Source organism: Carassius auratus, chromosome 4 (genome assembly GCF_003368295.1).
Source record: "Carassius auratus strain Wakin chromosome 4, ASM336829v1, whole genome shotgun sequence".
NCBI lineage: Eukaryota > Metazoa > Chordata > Actinopteri > Cypriniformes > Cyprinidae > Carassius > Carassius auratus.
Genome location: NC_039246.1, coordinates 19148675 through 19170475, shown reverse-complemented (window position 1 = coordinate 19170475; position 21801 = coordinate 19148675). Strand labels below are relative to the sequence as shown.

Sequence of the window (21801 nt, the reverse complement as noted above, 5' to 3'; positions counted from 1 at the left end):
TATACATGCTTTAACATAATTTATGCATGACTAACATAGGCTATAGGCCACTTGGAAGTTTGAAAAAAGAAATAAAATAAGTCCTGTGTAAAATCGTAACATCTCAGCACTCTAAATAGACCTAGGCATACACTTAGCCTATAAATAAGCCAACACGCCAATAAAAATGAGTCTTTCATAACAAATTAAATTTAGATCAATTCTAAATTAAAATAACTAAATTAAGATAAAGGCTCCGCCGGATTTGCTTCGCCTCTAGCAGCTGTAATTTAATAAAAAAATTAATGCCAACATTAGGCTAGCCTATATACTTTGTCTACATTATGCATTTAAGACTCAATTAATATTTAGTTATAATTTGAAAAACCTTTACTCACAAGGTTAGGCTACAGGTGTTTATGGATGAATATTATTGAATCCACTGTAGATGGCTTCAGCGCGTTCCTGCGCTCACTGATGGTACGTCCAGCAATATAACCCACTGGATCATTATTCTCATTATAAACATGGTCAAAACCTTTCCACCCCTCAGACTCTGCTTTAGTTGCTGGTGCAACCAAAACGTAATCGCCAGAAGCAAGCCTTTACTTCACCTCCTCAGCAACTATTTTCGCATCTTTCTCACGCTAATCAAAACACATCACATGACCGCTCATTTACCGTGCAAACTGGAGTGCCCGACCCAAGCCCGTGTAAAATGATATAAATTATGCCCATAATTCATATAATTTGAATTATGGGTCCCATCGGGTCCCGTGGGGTTTGAGCAAAGATCTTCAGCTCTAGTGAAGATTTATCATTCAAATGTCCCTTCATAACCTACATATAACCTTCTACTCCCTAGCTGATCCATTCACTTATATTTTGATGATTTAAATGTCACATTTAATAGAATTTCTACATCTACAGAGACTCAGGATCAGGGTTTTATTGAAAACAATAAAAGGCCCTGCAGAAAGACAATGCGGCGCATATGCTGATTTAAATATCAGCCAGAGCTCAAGGTTTCTCGTGTAGGCTGTTCATGCAGTGCATAAGGTGGAGGCTGATTTGACACTTGGGATCTTGAGGCGTGACTCCAGTAGTTATTGAACAAGAAGGTTTCCTGGAAATGGAAACTCTTCACTCCATGTGGACATTTCTGCTGTTCCCTATTTCCATAATTTATGGGATTGGCATGTGTATACTGTATATATCTCCTTAATATCACAACACTATCGCCTGTCTGGCTGGATGTCGATGTTCTTTTACAAGTGGGTCACCTTAAGGCAAGACTGCATTTGAACCTGCAGCCCTTCCACTTATAGCTAAATGTAGGAACACACAACACAAATTGTAAAATTTGAATGCTAGACATAATATATTTACCTACTTTCTAAACAGTCATAAAATTCGTAAACTTCTCCAGACTTCTCGAGACTTTATAGGGGAAAATCGGGTCAAAAAACATGTGGTGCATTCTAGTCTTAAGGTCATTTTAAATTCACACAGAGCCACTCACTGCAGACAAGGTTGAATTTTTCGATATTTCTCTGTCCTGTTATTTTCCACATTTATTTTCGGTCAGGAGCTCCCTTCATGTAAATTTAATCAAGATGCAAAAAAATTGGCTTATAAAAAAATGTGCAACTTCATATGCAAAGTACAGTATGTGTGCTTAACTTTATTTGATTACCTGTGTACAAATACCACTCACTATGCTATTAAACTGTGCCTCTAATGTCTGCTGGGTTTGTTGATTACAACAGGAAGAAAGATGGTTCCTCTTGTGTGCAGTTTGTTTCTCTCCCCACAGCTGTGGTCCACTTTTGATAAAGCACCAGCTTTGGTCTTTTTTATGCTGGAAGACTTTGGGGCTGTTGAATGTCTTACAACAAACTGTAAACATGTTAAATACTTAACAAATGGTCTAAGTTTTATTGTTTGGAGCCTGCTTGATGGCTGCTTTACAAGATATTCAATAATCCAAGGCCATGAAAAACATCTACTACAGGAGACATCATATGTTTCAGCAGTAAACGCCAATTTGTGATACTTGAGGATTGTCGGTCGTGTCCTCAAGCGTTCTCTGAACCAACCGCATCAGTCTTTGGGCAGTAAAGCACAAGATTTCATTATTTCTCTGAGCTTATTATTGCATTCTTTGTCATTTTTCTATGTTGAAGGTGGATTGCAGAGACAAAATTAAATAAACAGTTTGTAGGTTGGTTTCCCTGAAGAGTATGAATGCTGTGACTTTGCTCTGTTTATTTGAACAATTGGAGCATTCGGCAGTTTTGTTTAGTTTTTGCATTGATTTATCACAAATTAGTGTATTTTTATTTTTCCTGTTGCTAATAGATACGAGCGCACAGAAAGTTCTGGTACTTGAAAAGATACAGTACCATAGCATCAACAGGCTATTTTTAGGATTTCCTTTTATATACTGATATTTACAGTAGATTTACACAAATATATATAAAAAATGTTAGGGATTAATTGAAATGTCTTTTTTAGAAATGTTTTGTTTCAATTAAACTAAAGCCAATTTTCTACTTTTTAATTTTTATATATAGTAGCTTTAAAGCAAGATAACCGTGCCTGAAGCCATAAGCCCATTTCACAAAGATCTTCAAAAACATCTCTGAATCTGCAAACCAGTCTAAACATTGTAACACTGTAATTGTGCATTTAGTAAAAAAGAAAAAATGCGTCAAGACAGCACCCAGAATATCTGATAAACAAAAGTGTGTCTGCTTTTATTTTAGTGTGGTGCTTTTCATTTTGTACCATCCATTGTAGTAAGGGCTAATTAGTTGTTTCAGCTGCATTGTTTTTAGTCCTGGTGCCAAAATTATTCACACATTTTCAGCCAGCAAGCTCAGTACTCCAGTAATGTTGTAAATCAAAATGCTATTAGCTCATTATCATACACTGTCATTTCTGACTTACAGCGGGTTAAACTCTTTTCCCTTTTTTCTGCAGGCTGATCCAGGAAGAGAAGGAGTCAACAGAACTGAGGGCAGAGGAAATCGAGAACCGCGTGGCCAGCGTGAGCCTGGAGGGGCTGAACCTGGCGCGGATGCACCATCCCGGAGCCTCCATCACTGCCTCGGCCACCGCATCCTCCCTCGCCTCCTCGTCCCCTCCCAGCGGACACTCCACCCCCAAACTCACCCCGCGCAGCCCTGCCCGCGACATGGAGCGCATGGGGGTCATGACACTGGTATACAAGCCCATCCACATCTCTGTCCATATCTTCATATCAACATTTAGAGTGCATCTTCTTTGATATTTGTATATATTAACAGTGCTGCTGACTATTGATGGAGGAAAATAGTAATTGGAAATGAAACATATTTTTTTAATGTAAACAGTATGTAAATAACCCTTTAAGAATATCGGTTTAATTCATGGCATGTAACATTAACATTTTGGGGCTTTACAAAATCCTTTTTCATGCAAAGTGTAGTGCTGGTTAAGCCACAAATGCCATTTCTGTGCAGTTTCTGCCTCAAGTTGTGTTGCTCTGAATGCCTCATGACTATCCAGTATCCATTAACCTGTTATCATATTTTGTTTTTTTGTTCTGCAGCCCAGTGATTTGCGGAAACACAGGAGAAAGGTACTTAACATATGATCTCTTCACTAAAGAGCTGGCTGTATTTGGCAGCATAGAGGATACCGGGGTTGGGGGAAATAAAAAATCCCAGTTGATGAATTGGCTACATGTTAAATGAAATGAATAATATATAACAAAATTCAGTGAGGTTTATGCTTAAAAAAAAGAGACTATTTTACTTGTCCCACTGGCAAATGCACTTAATTCTCTGAAAATATGTCTTGGTATTACCATTTTAGATATTTTCTATGGGTTAAAAAACAACCATGTTGAGGATTATTTGTTATTAAGACAAATAAGTATTGGTAAATGCTTTTACATATAAAGAACACATTTTTTATACTTTTTTTTATTTTTATAATGTTGTTACTTTTGATGACTTTATTAATATTGATTTTATTAGCAGAGGTTTCTGGAATACCCCATTTGTTATACGAAAAATATCTTTATTGGTAATTCAGAATAAGAAAACACATGTATTATAAAGAAATATCCTGTTTTTCACCCCAAAATTCCCCCTCAAGATATTTAGAAGAACTTTAGGAAACAAAAAATATTGAAGTCCACTGTATGTGCCAAAAACACATTTGAGACATGTCTCCAAATATCTTCTGTAATGTTTGACAGAAGAAAAAAAATGTGTTACCTTTTTGGATCGACATGAGGGTAATTAAAAGAGAGTATTTTCATTTATGGGTGAACTGTCCCTTTAATTCAGATTCCCTCTGTCACAGATCGCAGCGGTGGACGAGGACGGTCGAGAGGACAAGGCCACCATCAAATGTGAAACCTCACCACCTCCCACACCTCGCCATGTCCGTATGACCCACACGCTGCCTGCTTCTTCACATAATGACGCACGGTGAGACAGCAGCCAGACACATCCTGCATGCAAACATAACCCAACTTTCCCGCTGTTAATCTGTTTGTCTGTCTCCAGCCTGACGGCTGCATTAGAGACAGAGGCCAGTGCTCTGAGCAGTGTAGCCAGCAGTCAAGACTCCCTCCATAAACAGCCAAAGAAGAAGGGCATCAAGTCCTCTATCGGACGTCTGTTTGGGAAGAAAGAGAAGGCAAGACTGGGGCAGCTGGGGAAAGAGATGATGGGACCAGGACAAGGTGAAAACAGAAATATGATATACAATATGAGATATACAAGCTATTAAGAGTTAGGTTTTCTATACGTGTATATAAGAAAACGCAGTCCTTTAATTACTATAATTACCAACTTTATCAAATGATTGGTTAATGGATCTTCTCCATCAGTAGGGAATGTATCGGATCCTGAGCTTCTAGGTCAGGATATTACGGTGGGAAAGCTGGGAACACAGGCAGAGAAAGATCGCAGGCTTAAAAAGAAGTAAGTATTTTATAAACCGCTCTCTGACAAATTCAAATGATTCACTCAGCACAACCTTTTATTAAGGTCAGTGACTCCTGGGCCCAAATCTTGAAAAACTAAATATTACTGACATCATAACACAACTGACACAACTTCACAGTATTCATGTTGATTGTTATGTTATGTTTCACACACCTCTCTTTAAAAAATAATATTTGAACATATGGCCCATCTGGATGTATTGTAGTGCCAAAAAACATACTCAACGCAAGTAAGAAAGAGCTTTGTGTAGTCCTGTTGTAAAGACTTAAAGTACGTTTTTGCGTCACTATTAAAATAGCATGCCTCAGTACTCAGTACAGTAAGATAGATGGTTATACAATAGATTAAATGAAGTTATTTTAAGTAGCTAGCTTTAATGTACTCGTGTAAATTGTTTGACCATTAAAGATTAGATTTTGCTAATATTTTTTTCTGAAGAAAGACAGACATGCCATGGATGAATGTTTACTGAGCAATCCATTATTTTGTAGAGGAGGGTCAAAATGGCCATTTTCACCTGAGATTCAGAGCCAAATTACAGGGGGTTAAAAAATGACTTTGACTTTAGAAAGATGGCAACATCATAATGTTATTTTTACACAGAGATTGGTAGGTCTGTTATTAAAATGTGTTGACTTTAGCCATCTTTGTTTCATTATATGCCGATGAAATTCTAAAATAGGGAAACGGCACTTTTCAATTTTTTTTCTCCAAAGTTTGCACGCCTGTAACTTAAGAAGTTTTAAAGATATCTTAATGCCCTTTTAGATATTGGGTCTTAACAAACTTTCCTTTTGATATCTTAATTTTTAAGGCCCAGTATGGTTCGGTTCCAGAGATACTGGAATTTCAATATGGCTTCAGGAGTAAATTGTTAAAATGTACACATTTTCAGTGGGTCAAAAACCAAATGTGGGTCATTTTGCAAAAATAAGATACTTCTTTTCTTTTCAAGAGGAAGGTCTGAAGTACAAATATGTGTTTACTTCTGTCAAAATAACTGCAATAAAATAATAATAATGGCAGTAAGTGCCATAAATATTTTTTATAAGTTTGTGTGTCTATAAATCAAAAAGTATTAAAGATCTCGCAATATGATTTTAGTTCTTAATAAACTTTTCCATTTTCCGACTGTTGAATATTATCTATTTTGAGTGGTTGAAAACCAAATGTTGGTCACTTTGTACTGATGTTTACTGTATTTAAAGCAGAATGATAGGAATGCATCTTGACAGAATTTACTAGAAGACCAACCAATCTCTTTGTAAAAATAACATTATGATGGTGCCATCTTTCTGAAGTCATTTTTAACCCCCTGTAATTTGGCTCTGAATCTCAGGTGAAAATTTTGACCTCCCTCTATAAAATAATGGATTACTCAGTAAATATTCATCCATGAAATTTCATATTTTGGCTTTCTCCACTATATATGTCTGTCTTTCTTCAGAAAAAATATTAGCAAAATTAAAAAAACAATTGGTTGAGTTGACACGGAATGACCCTATAAACATTTCAATGTGCTAAATATTTTTTTTCCCGCAAAAACAGATCCTTGGATGGAAACCTGGCTAAGATGTGCTGTTAACTTGTGTTCACATTTGCATGTTTGCGTAGAGTATGTTTTGGGCTTTATGTTAGATAATCTGAAAAAGAATGCGTTTTCAGTGTCTCAAACTCTATTTGTCTAACTATACAAGACCTACTGTACTACTAAAAATACAATCAATCTATGATTGTTATTTGTATAATGTATGTTAACATGACAATGTGCCTTTCATAGCAGGCTTGTGACTTTGTTGCATACTTGGTTGTGTTTACAGCATGTCATACGATGCTTGCTGAATATCACATTTCTTTGCCTTAACGCTAATGGTTGAATGTGACCGTTTTATGTAATTTGACTCCATTGCGGCACCACACAAAGGCGGCTCTTCACCGTTTTCATTGCAGTATCACACTTTCTGCATGCTGTATGATAAAAATCTAAACTTGTGAAGACAAGCAGATCTGTTCAATTGTGACCAACAAGTCAATATCTAAAGTGCAAAAATACAACGATTCCCAACAGTAATGCACGTCTCTGAGCCGAGGTGTTTTTTCTAAAGTCTACATACAGTATGCTCAATAACAAGCATTTAATTTTGTCTCCCATCGCTTTCTCTATTTTTCTTTTCTCTCTCTCTATCTCTTTTTCTCCTCATCTGACTCTGTATCAGCGGGTAAGTTTAGTTTGTGTTGCCGAGACTTGCTGCATTTTCCACTGTCGACGCTCTGTCCATGTCTGTCGCCATGCTCCTAAAGTGTGTGTCTATCTTCAGGGGGGTCCGACGCATTTCCTTTCTGTCCATCCAGAGACCCCCACCTCTGCCTTTCTTTTTCATTTGACTGTACGTGTGATTCTCCCCCTCTGCAGTTCTATAGAGGATGCATCTCTGCCTGGAGAGAGAATGTGTGCCTTTATAACAACCTGTTCTCGATCTGCCATGCCGAGGCCTTTCTCCTCTCGTGTACGTGTGCGTGCGCGTGTCCGTGCGTGCGTGTGCATCGTGTGCCGTATTCAATAACCAGGTCTCGCCTCTGGTTATGGACTGTCAACTCATTGACTTCTTCCCTGTTCTTTTTTCTTTTCATTTTGTTTTCTCTCATAACTGTTTCTCTCCCTTCCCAGCTGCAGTATGTTCAGAAGAAGTCACTCTTATGCATTACATTAGACCTGAACATATGCAGTCCAACACGTAAAGATGAGGAGAGATGCATCATAACCACCATCACCACGAAGGCCTTATTGCCTTTAGAGCACACAGACATGAAAGTTCACAGCGACAGGACAGTTCCCTTATTGACACGGTGGCGGTGCTCAACCCGGTTCAGTGCTGTGTTTTTCCATCAAAGAAAAGGTGGTTCATGAAAATTAGACCCATGGATTAAACTAGTCTGGAAGGCATGAAATAATAGCTAACCCAATTTATTTTCTAAATGCATGTTAACAAAAAACCCCATCCCTTTCCTACAGTTGACTGCAAGTTCTCATTCAGATCCAGCTCCATTCACTGAACAACCAGTGGTAAAAGTGCCTTTCATAAACGATTCCATTTCCAGGATTTATCTCGAACCAACATTGACCAAATGGATGATGAACAGCTCCGCGGGTTTATCGTTATAACCAGCTTCAGTTTGTTCAACTAAGCTACATGAAAAAAAATGCTAACATATATATCCAAATCTAATGGCTAATTAGAATTTACAGCATACAGGTTACATAGTAACAAAAGTCATTTCCATCTAAATGTCCACCCCCTGCATAGAACCGGATCTGGCACCATCACCGGCACCACTTTGGTGCAAAAGAGATATCAGAGGTCAAGTTTTGAGATTTGATTCGCGCAGACAGGACCATATCATTCACTACAGCATGTGTTAGTACTGTACTCGACTCTTCAAGTGGCCTTACCTTACACTCCAAACTTGTGGTTGGATTACAAAGCTGCTCTCTGAGGGAGGAACACCCAACTGTCTCTGCCTTAAAGTCCACTGCAATTTCCACATACCATAAAATACTCACCTGTGCTTGTTCTATAGCAAGGCGCCCGCAGAATTACATCACAGTTCAACTAACCCTAAAGCCTCTCAGAATTACACTGGCTTCGAATTTGACAGAACCTCGGAGACAAGTGCTCTCTGAGGTTCAGACGTTAGCAGGAGAGATATATTGAAACATTTCTAAAGACACACTCTTTAACAAGCCCTTCAGTCCCTGTAAAGTTGGTAAACGACAAGAGGCAACCTTGAGGAACGCTAGACATATTTCCCAGCGGAGATCTGCGTATAAAAGCGTCCGCGTGAATGTCTGATGAGAGTTTATGATAGCAGCCTTATATATTTATCAAGACAAACACAGACTAGGGTTCAAAAAGAAAAGGCATTTCTGTTTTCCCTCGATAAGTCACAGTATTCCAGTTTTCTCGGCTTTATAGACGAGGATCAGGACACAGCAAAACTGTAACTTGCCGTTCGCTGGCCTCTCGTGTGACCGACACCATTAGTTTCTTTCAACGAAAACCTCGTCTTTGATTCTTAACCAGAACAGCAGACTACGTTTAAGAGACAGACCTTAAATTAAATGATAGAGTATTGTGAACTCAGAGCATTATTTGCTTAAGCGTTACGTATGTACAGAGATTACATGAAAAGGTAGCTTCCGTCATGCTACATGCTAATTACAGAATAGTACTGGGTACGAAAGAAACTTTTAAGAAGAAACTTGTGTATTTAGTGTTCCATGTTGTTCTGATAAACAGATAGTGACCTGGCAGAGACAGATAAAGCCTCTTTCTTTCTCTCTCTACATGCCCCTTTCCCTCTCTCTCTCTGTTCAGTTGATTATCTCTAAGCTGCTTGTCTTATGTCCTTATCTGTCTTCCTCTCTGTCTTGCTCTGTCACCTGCTCTTTCTAGACACGAGTTGTTGGAAGAAGCCAGAAGAAAAGGGTTACCTTTTGCTCAGTGGGATGGTCCTACAGTTGTCTCATGGTTGGAGGTGGGCAGTAATCATTTTTTTGCAATGGGAAACAAAATCTTGTACATGCCCACATTTCACATATATCTTGCAAGACACACAAAACATATCAGCTTGGCTAATGAATACTATGTGATTAATGATGTCCAATCCATTACCGATTCCAAATGACATGACAAAAGGTTTAGTTGACCTATCTCATTAATTAAATCGTTTAAAAAAAAAAAAAAATCAAATATTTTGGTTTTTATGTCATGTGACCATTAGCCAATGTCTGAGAACTGTAAACATACAAAGGTGATTATTAAAATCTTAATTTTTAAATCTCAGGGGTACTTCAAGTAAATATATTAGGTGAAAGAGGTTCAGTGGGCAAAACTGTTCAGGAAACCTTGCATTACACACACACACACACACACACACATGTATATATTATGAATTAGTAATTAGGGAGAATCGCAAAATTATGATTGTGTGTGCTGTGTGAATAATATGTAATCATGTCAATAGAAATAACAATTAAATTGTAAAATGTCATTAAATTGTCTCATAGTATGTGAGATCCTTTGTCTGTTTATTGTGTGGTTAAACTAGCTCTGGGGCTCTTTAATGGCAGCTAAATAAAGACCTGAGCTGTATCAACATATTGCATACTTAGATCAGTGTCTCCTAGAATGATGCAATTGAACTGTTTTAGTTGTAGTAACATGGCTACAATGTTTTTCGAGAAACAATGTTAACATACAGTAGTTTTCTTTTTTTAATAGAGGTTTATTGACATTGTATGAATGTTTTCTGCTTCTGGTTTTTAAAAATCAACTGTAAAACAGTGAATGTGAAGTAGAGATTTTGCCAGTATTCAGGTTTGTTTGTTTGTGGTCAGAACGGATCTGTTTACATTCATTAGATGTGCAGCAATGGCGCCATCTAGTGGCGAAGCATGGAAGATACTGTAAATAGATGTTCTAGAGTTGTACTTAAATTTTTTGTATACTTGTTTAATCATGCTACAATGTGTGTGTTTAAGCTGTGGCTAGGGATGCCAGCATGGTACGTGGCAGCATGTCGTGCCAATGTAAAAAGTGGCGCTATCATGTCAGCCCTGTCGGACACCGAGATCCAGAGAGAGATTGGCATCAGCAATCCTCTGCACCGCCTCAAACTGCGCCTGGCCATCCAGGAGATGGTCTCGCTCACCAGCCCTTCGGCTCCCCCCACGTCCAGAACCGTGAGTGCACACACACAAAACACACTTGGTAGTCAGCATACATTTATAAATTACGAAAACAAAACCGCCCATTGGTTTCATCATTGATTCATCGCAAGTCTTGCATTGTTTGGCAAAGACTGGGCCGCATCGGTTAACTATCAACGTCAGTCACTGTAGCCACTAAACCAGTCGTCATCATCAGCTATTTTCTACCCATCCACAGCTTTATTTTGTCCCGTTGTCATAGTAATAGTGTCTTGCATCAATCAGAGAAACTGGAAACTCGACAGCTGATCGTGGAATGACGCATTCACAGCGGTCAAACTGCAGCTTATGTATTTCATGTGTTTCTTTTTTTCTTCAAATTATTTTTATGCACTCCTTCTCAAAGCATCTCCTGATAAACTACTAACTACACAAAATGTGGTGCACACTGAACAATTTTGTCAACACGGGAGACCGAATTTATAATTGTATTGCAAAAAGACTTATTTTGTTCTAAGATAAAAACATTGTAAACATTTGAGCTCACTTTTTAGAAATAAAGACAGCGACAAGAAAAATTGCACAGTGTGCACACAACTCATTTTGCATTTTCAAAGCAGTTGTCGTCTTCAGCAGCAGTTCCTGTTTCGTCAGTCAGAACAACGTTTTAGTTGCGTCCCATTTTATGTACTTGTGCACTGTTCTGTGCTGTTTTATAGTGCGTTCACACTGAAAATACCAAAAAGAGACTGTCTGATTTAAATACCCAGGTGATTCACTTAATTAACTTAAGTGTGCAATGTTGGAAACTTCATGCAGTCAACTGTTTGAGCTCCACTTTTATAGCAGAGGTGAGGGGCTATCAGACGCTGAAGTTAAATGAGAAAATAACCGTAAAAATGTCATACACTACACGGTTGAGTACAAAGTGCATAAGTACATGGTGTATACGAGAGTCATTTGGGACGCAGCTTTCATCTCCCCTGATGTGCTTCATTCAGTGTGCTTGTGCTCTGTGTATGCGTGTTTGTCTCGGGCCTCTGACTCTGTGGGCGGGGCTTGCTAATGATCTGACTGTGATGCTGTAACACTATTGGCTTACAGTGCTGCTGCTCTTCTTCTTTAACACTGCTTGCCCTTCCTGTGGGATTCATCTCTGGGGCCGCCCACATAGGCGTCGGGTAATGTGTGGGTAACCCACGAGGAAATGGAGACCCTTGCCGCCCCCTCCAAAACGGTCAGTCACTTCATTCTTTTTAACTCTAACCAAACTAGGGTTTTTTTTTCTCTGTTTTCCACATAATCCTTTGTTTACTCTTACTGACCCTTGTTGCTTTCACAGAATAAGGATGGAGCAGGAAAGTCGACATGAAATTGAATTCACCCCTCTTTTACTTTATTTGGACACAATCCTGATGTTACACAATTCCAGCGGCTTCTGTTTAAAAGCTATTTTCCTTTATCAGTTGGTGGATACAGCAGTAATGGCAAATAACAAAAAAAAAAATGAAAGTTCGAATAAATGTTATTGACTGTCCAAATGCCGCCACAGTTATGAATTAGGAAGTAAAATGAGTCATGAATGCGGTTTCATGTCGACTGTGAGCTCTGGTCCCTAACTGGGCAGAGGAAGATTTCATTAATTCATGTCTGAATATATTTGAGCTTCAATAATCAATTCATATGTGCTTCTGTTGCATCCAGTGCTATGAGCATTAGATGGGTGAACCAGTGGTGATAGAGGCCCTAATTTCCCATTGGTTCCCAACAGCTCTGAAAAAACGGAAGTAACATTTCAGATCAAATACAATCAGTCAAAAGAGATGTAAAGTAGCATCGTTATTCTCCACCGAGCCTCATCACGGCCTCGTACAATCATCACAGTTCACCCTCATTAGCTTCATGATAACTAGGAACGGAAACGCTCAACATCTCACATGTACACCGAAGATGACTGCATGTTGTGTATGTGATGTAGTTTGTGTTTAATGTATTGTTTGCATGGAGATGATTAGAGGAAGTCGAGCACTAGTTCCTTGGATTTTTCCATCCACTGTGTAAGATGTTGCGTTGCATGTTTAAAGGGGTCATATGATGCTTTTTTTAAAGATCATTATTTTGTTTATTTGTTATAACAGAATATGTTGACTTGCTTTATTGTTCAAAAAACACATTATTTTTCGAATACTGTACATTATTGTAGGTCCTCTATGCCCCGCCTCTCTCAGATGCGTCATTTTCTACAAAGTCCCTCCTTCCGACAAGAGCAGTCTGCTCTGATTGGCCAACTGGCGCAGTGTGGAAATATAACACCCCTTTCAACAATCATGATCTTCATCTTTCAAAATAAATGAAAGGTTCACGAAACATTCGTCCATAAAATGCGTTGCTGTTCTGTTGTAAGTAATCTTAAAGATTCCTAAAAAAGCATCTACTTTCAAAAGGCCAAATAAAGTGCTTTTGCTTTCTTCTAGATACATGCAGCATCTCCCTGACATGACTGCTTCAACACTAACTGCAGTTACTGAAACCTAGCCGCCTTTCTTTGCATGAAAATTTGGGCGGCATTATGCAAATATTTCCACATCTTGACACAGACATGTGGGGGCGTGTTTGAATGAGCCGTTTTAAAGGGACAGGGCAGAGTCTTAACTTTGATAAAGAATATCTCTTTGGATTTGATATTTTAGTCTTTGCAACTTTCCAGATCTTCTTTATGCACCAAGAGCTCGTAACACTCCAAAGAGCAAGGAAAATCTGAAAATCACATCATATGACCCCTTTAAAACATTTAAATGGATGCATGTACAATCACGTGATCATGTGCAACGTACGTGGTTTGAAAAGTTAACAGATGTACATAAAGTGCAGCATTTTCAAGACACAACACAGATGCACTCACTTTCTTGTGCTTCTGCAGAAATCGGATTCAGAGGAGGGGAGCTGGTCACAGGTGAGAGTGTAAAATACACACAGAGCTACACTACTCATTTTTAACAGAAAACACATTAACAATGGATTTTTAAAAAGCATAGCTATAATATACGCTTCACCCAAAAATAACAATTCTGTCATAAATAACTCACCTCATTAATTCCAAACCTGAAAGAACTTTGTTCATCTTCAGAACGCAAATTAAGAAATTTTTACCTTAATCCAAGACCTTTCTGACCCTGCATAGACATCAATGAAGACTACCACATTTAAGGTCCAGAAAGGAAATTTACTTTTAAAAGTAATGCATTACAATATTCCGTTACTACCTAAAAATCTAACTAATTACGCTACTTGGTTGCGTTTTATGGAAAGTAATGCATTGTGTTACTTTTAAATTACTTTCACGTTACTTTTCAAAAATGAGCAGGGCTTAATTGTTTTGAAAAAAACTTAGTTCTATTTATAGCAAATGTAAAGGTTCTTTCACACCAAAAAGTATAATGCATCAACCTCAGGCTGAAAGAAAAGTAAATTCATGTCTGTACAGTAGAACACAGGAGATGATGATTCAACACATTTCAGCATTAAACAAAAAATAAATAAATATAATTGTTAGTTAATCTAAAGTCATTTTTACCGGATCATCAAAGGTCAGCAGATGCACTGTTTTAATTCATTTATTGCGTTACCTTACTAGTCACTTGTAAAGACATTGTTAAAATGGTCCATTTGACATCAGTGGTTCAACATTAATTTTATGAAGCTACGAGAATAATATTTTGTGTGCAAAGAAAACAAAATTCTTCTGTAAAGTCATTGCTTTTGTTTTCTTTGTGCACAAAAAAAGTTTCCTCGTAGCTGCATAAAATTAATTTTGAACCACTGATGTCACATGGACTGTTTTAACAATTGTCCTTACTAGGTTTCTAAGCCTCGTCTATGCAGGGTCAGAAAGCTCTCGGATTTCATCAAAATGATCTTAATTTGTGTTCCGAAGAAGATTAAATAAAGGTCTTTAGGGTTTGGAACGAGATGAGTTTGAGTCTTTTTTGGGTGAAATTTCCCTTTTGAGTGAACTGTCACTATGACAGAATTAATTACTAACCTTATCAATGGATGGATGAATGGATTATGCCGCAGTAATAATAAATGAGCACAAAATGAGCATGATATTTGAAGGGTGGTGTGACATTGAAGATTAGAGTAATGGCTCCTGAAAATTCAGCATGGCTCATCCCTGGAAAGAATTTGGTTTAAAAATATATTTAATACATTAACGTAGGAAACAGTTATTTGAAACAGCTGTAATGTTTCACAGTATTACTGTTTTTGCACATATCATTTAGACACTGGCATACGGGGACATGAACCACGAGTGGATCGGGAACGAGTGGCTGCCCAGTCTAGGTCTACCTCAGTACCGCAGCTACTTCATGGAGTGTTTGGTGGATGCACGCATGCTGGACCACCTCACCAAGAAGGACCTCCGAGTGCATTTAAAAATGGTGGACAGCTTCCACAGGTCAGTAGCCATTGGTCTCCATGTATTGCTATAAATGATTTGATTGGATTAATTAAATTAGCACTAACTTGACCTAACTTGCGTTGATTGAAATATGTATTAATGTATTAATTGATGCTTATTCAAATTTGCAACAGAACCAGTCTGCAGTACGGCATCATGTGCCTGAAGAAGCTCAACTATGACAGGAAGGAGCTGGAGAGACGCAGAGAGAGCAGCCAGCACGAGATAAGAGGTAGGCAGAAGCTGCTTGGAAACACTGCTGGGGCTGTGATAATGCAATGTCCGTAAACACACGTTAATGACTTTTGCGTGTATTTTTACGCAGACGTGCTGGTGTGGACTAACGAGCGTGTGATTCGCTGGGTTCAGAGCATCGGTCTCCGTGACTATGCCAACATCCTGTTAGAGAGCGGTGTGCACGGGGCGCTCATAGCGCTAGATGATAACTTTGACTACAGCAGCCTGGCCCTGCTGCTGCAGATCCCCAACCAAAACACTCAGGTACCCATCCATCCGTCCATCGACCACACTCTTTATGATGAAGGTCGTTTTACACTGAGCCCGATACAAAAAAGTGAGGCCAGCCACCAACGAATGCTGCTTTCACACCGAGCATGAAACGATTGATTGCCTTCTGCCAATTCACTCTTGCATGCTAGGTGGCGCCAACAAGCAATTCATTTTTCCTCAGATATGCATCTCGTATATGGTCTCCTGCTCAATATATACATCATTTAATTAAGATAAAGTTTGGTTCTGCACCAGAAACACAAACAATCTGTAATTCCTACAAGAATACATCTTAAAATATAAATAGAGGTAGAATTAGCATCAAGCTACATTTGAAAATGTATGTGATTGTGTTTTTTGCTTAAAACCCACTTTAAACTGTAATGGCAGGAGATATTATCCCATAATTGACAGGTCTTGAGCGAACAGACTCTGACTCTATAAAAAATTATACATAACAATAGATAAGAATATAGATAACAATAACAACAACAATTCTGCATCCTCTTCTCTCTCAGAATACTCTTCTTTGGTGTTTATTTACACTAGTTTTTGAAACTGCCACCACTCTCCCCCGTTTGTGCAACAGCAGCTGCTTTGGGCACATGATCTTCGCTCAAATCTAACAGAGTGGCCCGTTTCATCATGGAGTGATGGGAAAATATTGACACACAGGATGAAAAAAAAAACCTTGCTTTTTTCGTTGTGTAGCGAATGATCACGTCTGTTGTGAATAGCCCTATAAAAATGTATTGTTCCGATTTAAAAGCACGACTGTTCCAATCATTTGTGTCAAATTTTCACATTCAGTGTGAAAAGCACTTTACAGTTACTTGGAGGTAGCAATGCTGTATTAATTAATTATTTTCTACAGGCTAGACAAATTCTGGAAAGAGAGTACAACAATCTGCTGGCGCTGGGAACAGAGAGACGATTAGATGAGGTGAATCACTAGTTTCTTCCATTTTTGTATAGAACTGAACAGTTGACAGTGATTCCATTCCAAATGTCATGAAGGAAACGTTTTTTAAAGTTCTGAGTGATGGTGAACAAATAGTTTCCAGTCAATAGCTCCCATACAAAACTCAAGAACTGACAACTCATTAGAATAGAGATTTGCTTGTTACTAAGCTAACTGTGAAATACTAGTCAGTTGGTTTAAAAAATCTAAATTAGTGAAAGGTCATTTATAAACTTGTTTTTGATGATCGTTAGCTTAATGAAATCCAAAAACTAAAGTTTAAGTAAAACTGTACACTTAGAGTACATTACCTTTACATTGAAACATCCAGTGAAAAAAATTAAACTCATGGAGTGGTGGTTTATAGTATGTAGTGTTATATAATTAATTGCAGCAATAAGACAATGTAATTTACAAAAGCACTTTGGACTTAATCTGTATCTGAACCATCCATAGTGTGATGAGAAAGACTTTCGAGGACCGTCGTGGAGGAGGCAGTTTCCTCGGCGGGACATCCATGGGATCAGCATGATGCCCGGCTCAGCAGAGACCCTGCCCGCTGGCTTTCGCCTCACTGCCACCTCCGCACACTCACGCAGACTGCCACCAGAGGGTGAGACGCACACAGTACCGTTCACAAACACAGTCCAAAGAGTTGTAAAGCAGAGACACAAGCTATGTTTGGGATGGGATAGCGGCTTACTGCTAACTAGATATTTATCAGCTGTACTGATTCGAAGTAGATGATCCAATACACTGTAGGACAGTGGTTTTCAACCTGTGGTCCGCGGCCCAGGTGGGCCGCCAATTATTTTCCGTTCATTTCCAGTCCATTCTAGGGCTGTGCGCGATTTCGAAATCGCTTTATAGCTCAATTTTCTGCGGCCCTGACCTCCCGTAGTATGCTATCCGATCCCATCAGAATGCATTGCGCCTAGCGCGAGAACAGAGACTGGGCATATGCCTAACTCCAGGTTCACACACTGTCTGTGATGCGCCTTTTTTCTGAGCCAATGTTGACAGATCAGAGCGTTCTCACTGCGGTAAAAGGCTAGAAATAAAAACGTGCAAAAATAATTCATGTCTAACACATGATGTTAGTGAACAGGATGCAGTTTAAGTGAGAGGAGACACGTTTTAAGTGTGCACACTCTCTCCTCGCAAAGCAGCGTGTATCTGAGCAAGCACGACTGGTTTTGTGACAGAGCAAAGGAAATCTGCGTGCTTTCGCGTTATATTTATGTGCTCTCACTGCTGACCGCATACACATACTCTATACACACTGTAAACACCTGAGGCACCGCTACAATTAATGAGCTCTATGAACAATGCATGGCAAAAAAGAAAAAAAGTCCCTGTATACAGGATTTTTTTTTTTTTGCCACAAGTCTATAAATTTTTTGACATCTTCACTATAGTGATAATTTTGACTTATGTCTGTTCTAGAGATGTTACAACTTTTAGATAAAGCTCTGATTGGTTTTCTTTTGGAAATATGTTTCAAATTAATCCTGAAGGCATTTATGACTGTAAAAGCATATCGGTGTGTCACAATTGCAAAATTGATAAAAAAAATTGCGATTTTTTTTTTTTTTTCCATATCGCACAGCCCTAGTTTATTCAATAAATATAGTTTAAAATCTAGCTTCTGAGTACTAAGTTATTAACCCAACAATAGCGGGGTCATTTAATTTTTTTGAAGTGGGCCGCGCAAACATATGTGTTTGGTTGTGTGGGCCGCGAGGTGAAAAAGGTTGGGAACCACTGCTGTAGGAAAAGAGCATGTACTGTGCTCTGAAATGTTTCTTTTGTACACTGAAGGCTGGTTGAACTATCCCATTAATGAATATTTAGGCAAATACAGTATGTAATGAGGGTATTTGATACAGATTTTCTTTTCAAAAGTGAAACGTACAAGTAGCATGGTGTGACACCATTCCAAACATAACTGGTTACACACAGACTTCACCACAAGAGGGTCAGACAGAAATAACAAATATACTGTACACACACACACACACACACAGAGAGACACACTGGGTTTACTGTGTTTCTGTTGTTCTTTCCTTCTGGACTGCTGCTGGGTAGTCCTGTATGAGGCGATGGATGACAGTCCTGACGACATGTATTTGGACTGGTTTCAAGGTCAGACACGACAGAGCCTCCAATCGTGTGGCATTCCCGATCATGTCCCTACAGTGAAGTGTACTCGTACCCCCTTGAGTGGTCTCAGTGTGTCCCGTCCTTTCTTAACTGTCAGATATAACCAGCAGGAGGATGCAAAGAGAGATTTGGAGCAGCCTTGCGCCAAACAATTACCATATTTTCCGGACTATAAGTCACACTTTTTTTCATAGTTTGGCTGGTCCTGCGACTTATAGTCAGGTGCGACTTATCAAAATTAATTTTGACATGAACCAAGAGAAATGAATCAAGAGAAAACATTACCATCTACAGCCGCGAGAGGGCGCTCTATGCTGCTCAGTGCTCCTGTAGTCTACACTGAAATCATAGAGCGTCCTCTTGCGGCTGTAGACGGTAATGTTTTCTCTTGGTTCTAAATAAGTGCCACTTATAGTCCGGTGCGACTTATACGTTTTTTTCCTCGTCATTATGTATTTTTGGACTGATGCGACTTATACTCAGGTGTGACTTATAGTCCAAAAAATACCGTAGTACTCTGGCCTTTTGCAGACATCAAACTCGAGAGATGTGGTGGTTATTGCGTATCAGCAAGAAAACAGTAGATTATCAAAACAGGGACAGGAATTCACAAGGTAAAATTTAAAGGGGTGGTTGATTGCGATTTCACATTTTTAACTTTAGTTAGTAATGTTGCTGTTTGACCATAAACAATATCTGCAGTTACAACGCTGAAAGTTCAATTCAAATGCAGATTTCGTCTTTTAAAATGATATCAAATGATATGCAACAAGTTACTTCCAGGTTTTGTGACATCACAATTCTGTTTTCAAGCCCTGATATAGCACGGTAACATTGACCTCGCTTCATTCTTCTATGTGGCGAATGACACACCTTTTACCACATATGCTGCGGCACACCTGTGGTCCAATGCTTTGCGTTTGCTGTAATTGTAGCGACTGTAAGTAGACTCAAAGAAAGAAAGAAAAACAGTGAACAGGTAATACTGATGGGCTGGGGAAGTAGCAGCCGATGAAGATAATGTAGCTCCTGCGTGTCCATGGAGACATGTGGAGTCGCTGGGTCTTGCAAGTGAGATGTCAATGTGAAGGCTATTCCTCTAAAGGCGGTTCAGAACTTGTGCACTGCATCAACAGTGCATGTGATGGATTTGTTGTCTTTGTAGGTGTTTTGTGCAGAGATGAGGTCAGATGCATTTATCCTGTGGAGATATATCTTGCTGGGATTTCTCTAGTATTGTGGTGGTAAATATGACCGGTGAACACCCAGTGTATGCAGGTTTCTAAAAGGTGCATGGCAATTGAACAGGGTTTAGAAACTGCCTGTTTTCTGGTCGACTATGTGTGTGGTCTTGGTATTTGACCCTATATGTAGTATTGATTGAAAGCAGTGTTACATTTTTGTTTTCTGGAGAATGCCTCTAATTGTGAGGAAGGTTAGTGAACATCAACTTGTGTATTACTTTGGACTAATTCCAAGTCATTGACTTTACGCAGTTAGTCCTGTGTTTTTTCTGTTGGAGGACATGCTTCATATTACTGACACAACACTCAGTAATGCCATATGGGGTGAAGTGTTTGACATCATCACCTGACCAAATGGTAGTGTAATTATTAGGATATAAAAGCATGGGGCTAAAGTCTCACTGCTATTTTTTGAGTGACTGGATTAGTATGGAATGGATGTTACAGAGCTTTGATTGTGTTGTTATGGTAGTATAGTATTTGTGGTGTAACATTATACTGTACATGACTGCGACAGTGTATGTGCGGTCTGGGAGTTGGCTATGTCCAAGTGTTCCCACCAAATGGTGAACACTGGGAAGGAATGGATGTTTGAAGTAGTTGAGGTTATCTAAGTAAAGTAACCTTGATTCTCTGATAACAATGTGATGCTTTACCATATTTGTGTTATTGCAGTAGCATGGAGCAGATTTATTGGGAATGGTTTAAAGAGTGGCAGTGCTTTATATATTAGATGGGGTTGTTTTTGTTTCTTAGGGAGGTGAGAGACCTGTGATTGCTCTTTCAAGTGACAGGGTCTTGGTGGTGCTGAAGTGTGGATGAATGGGGAGTAGTAGTTGTTGAGATAGTGCTTAGATTGTGCAATTTAGTGGCTAGAATGATGTGGAGGGGTGGGCATTTCCTAGCTGGCTTGGACATCAAAAACTCTAAGTATGTAATAGATTTGTTTTGGAGGCAGCATTTTTTAGACAAAATGTGGCATGATTGAAATCCCTGGCAAGGAGATTTGGATCTTCCTGGATCAGACATTAGTGAGCAGTAGTGCAGCTGTGAGGAGTGGTGTTGGCGCAGTGGATAAGACACATGCCTTTGGCGTGAGAGACCCGGGTTCAAATCCAATGTGAGACATCAATGTGTCCCTGAGCAAGACACTTAACCCCTAATTGCTCTGACATATATATCAATTGTAAGCCGCTTTGGATAAAAGCATCAGCTAAATTAACAAATGTAAGCTAGGTAGTGGTTGGGTGAAATTGTAATTGGCTTGTTTAGATGGTAATAAGTGGAAAGTGGTGTAAGCCAGCCACCATTTAGCAGTAGTATTAGTAAAGATGTGTGTGAGTACCTTGAAAGGTGTTGGCATGAAGGGGCTTGCAGGAGAACAGGAGTCCATGGTCCTAGTGAGATAAAGTAGTTAGTAATTGTGAATGGAAAGAGTAAGGAACAAGAGTGTAGCGTGCTGTGTTTGTTTGTAGGTTGGTCGCCCAGGTCTTCACACAATGGCTGCCACTCTAAAATAGCTCCTCCTCAGCCATCCACAGCTGACACCTCTCTGCAATTAAAGGGTAAGTTCACCCAAAACTGAAAATTCTGTCATTAATGACTACTTAATCATCTTCGGAACTAAAATTTAGATATTATTATGCATTCTGACAGCTCTCTGACCCTCGCATGGACAGCAAGTGTCCTTACATGATCATTGTCCAGAAACTTAGCAAGGAGTAAAAAATAAAAATTATTCAATTAATCTTCTCCACCCTATAGCG

At 39.0% G+C, this 21801-nt stretch overlaps 1 protein-coding gene across 12 annotated transcripts in view; it reads left to right on the top strand.

Moving 5' to 3' along the window:
- The window catches only part of LOC113061685 (liprin-alpha-2-like), a 153207-nt gene that overhangs the window by 128425 nt on the left and 2981 nt on the right, over positions 1-21801 (top strand). For 3 of the 12 annotated variants that reach the window (XM_026231023.1, XM_026231012.1, XM_026231095.1), the window contains 16 exons: positions 2965-3205; positions 3575-3604; positions 4336-4463; positions 4542-4720; positions 4868-4961; positions 7202-7204; positions 9440-9521; positions 10528-10728; positions 11870-11932; positions 13616-13648; positions 14979-15154; positions 15292-15389; positions 15483-15658; positions 16542-16610; positions 17085-17241; positions 18717-18773. In XM_026231023.1, coding sequence (XP_026086808.1) covers positions 2965-3205; positions 3575-3604; positions 4336-4463; positions 4542-4720; positions 4868-4961; positions 7202-7204; positions 9440-9521; positions 10528-10728; positions 11870-11932; positions 13616-13648; positions 14979-15154; positions 15292-15389; positions 15483-15658; positions 16542-16610; positions 17085-17241; positions 18717-18773 — 1787 coding nt within the window. The remainder of the gene's footprint in view (positions 1-2964; positions 3206-3574; positions 3605-4335; positions 4464-4541; positions 4721-4867; positions 4962-7201; positions 7205-9439; positions 9522-10527; positions 10729-11869; positions 11933-13615; positions 13649-14978; positions 15155-15291; positions 15390-15482; positions 15659-16541; positions 16611-17084; positions 17242-18716; positions 18774-21801) is intronic. The other 9 variants (XM_026231066.1, XM_026231111.1, XM_026231085.1 and 6 more) reach the window with 7 other exon arrangements.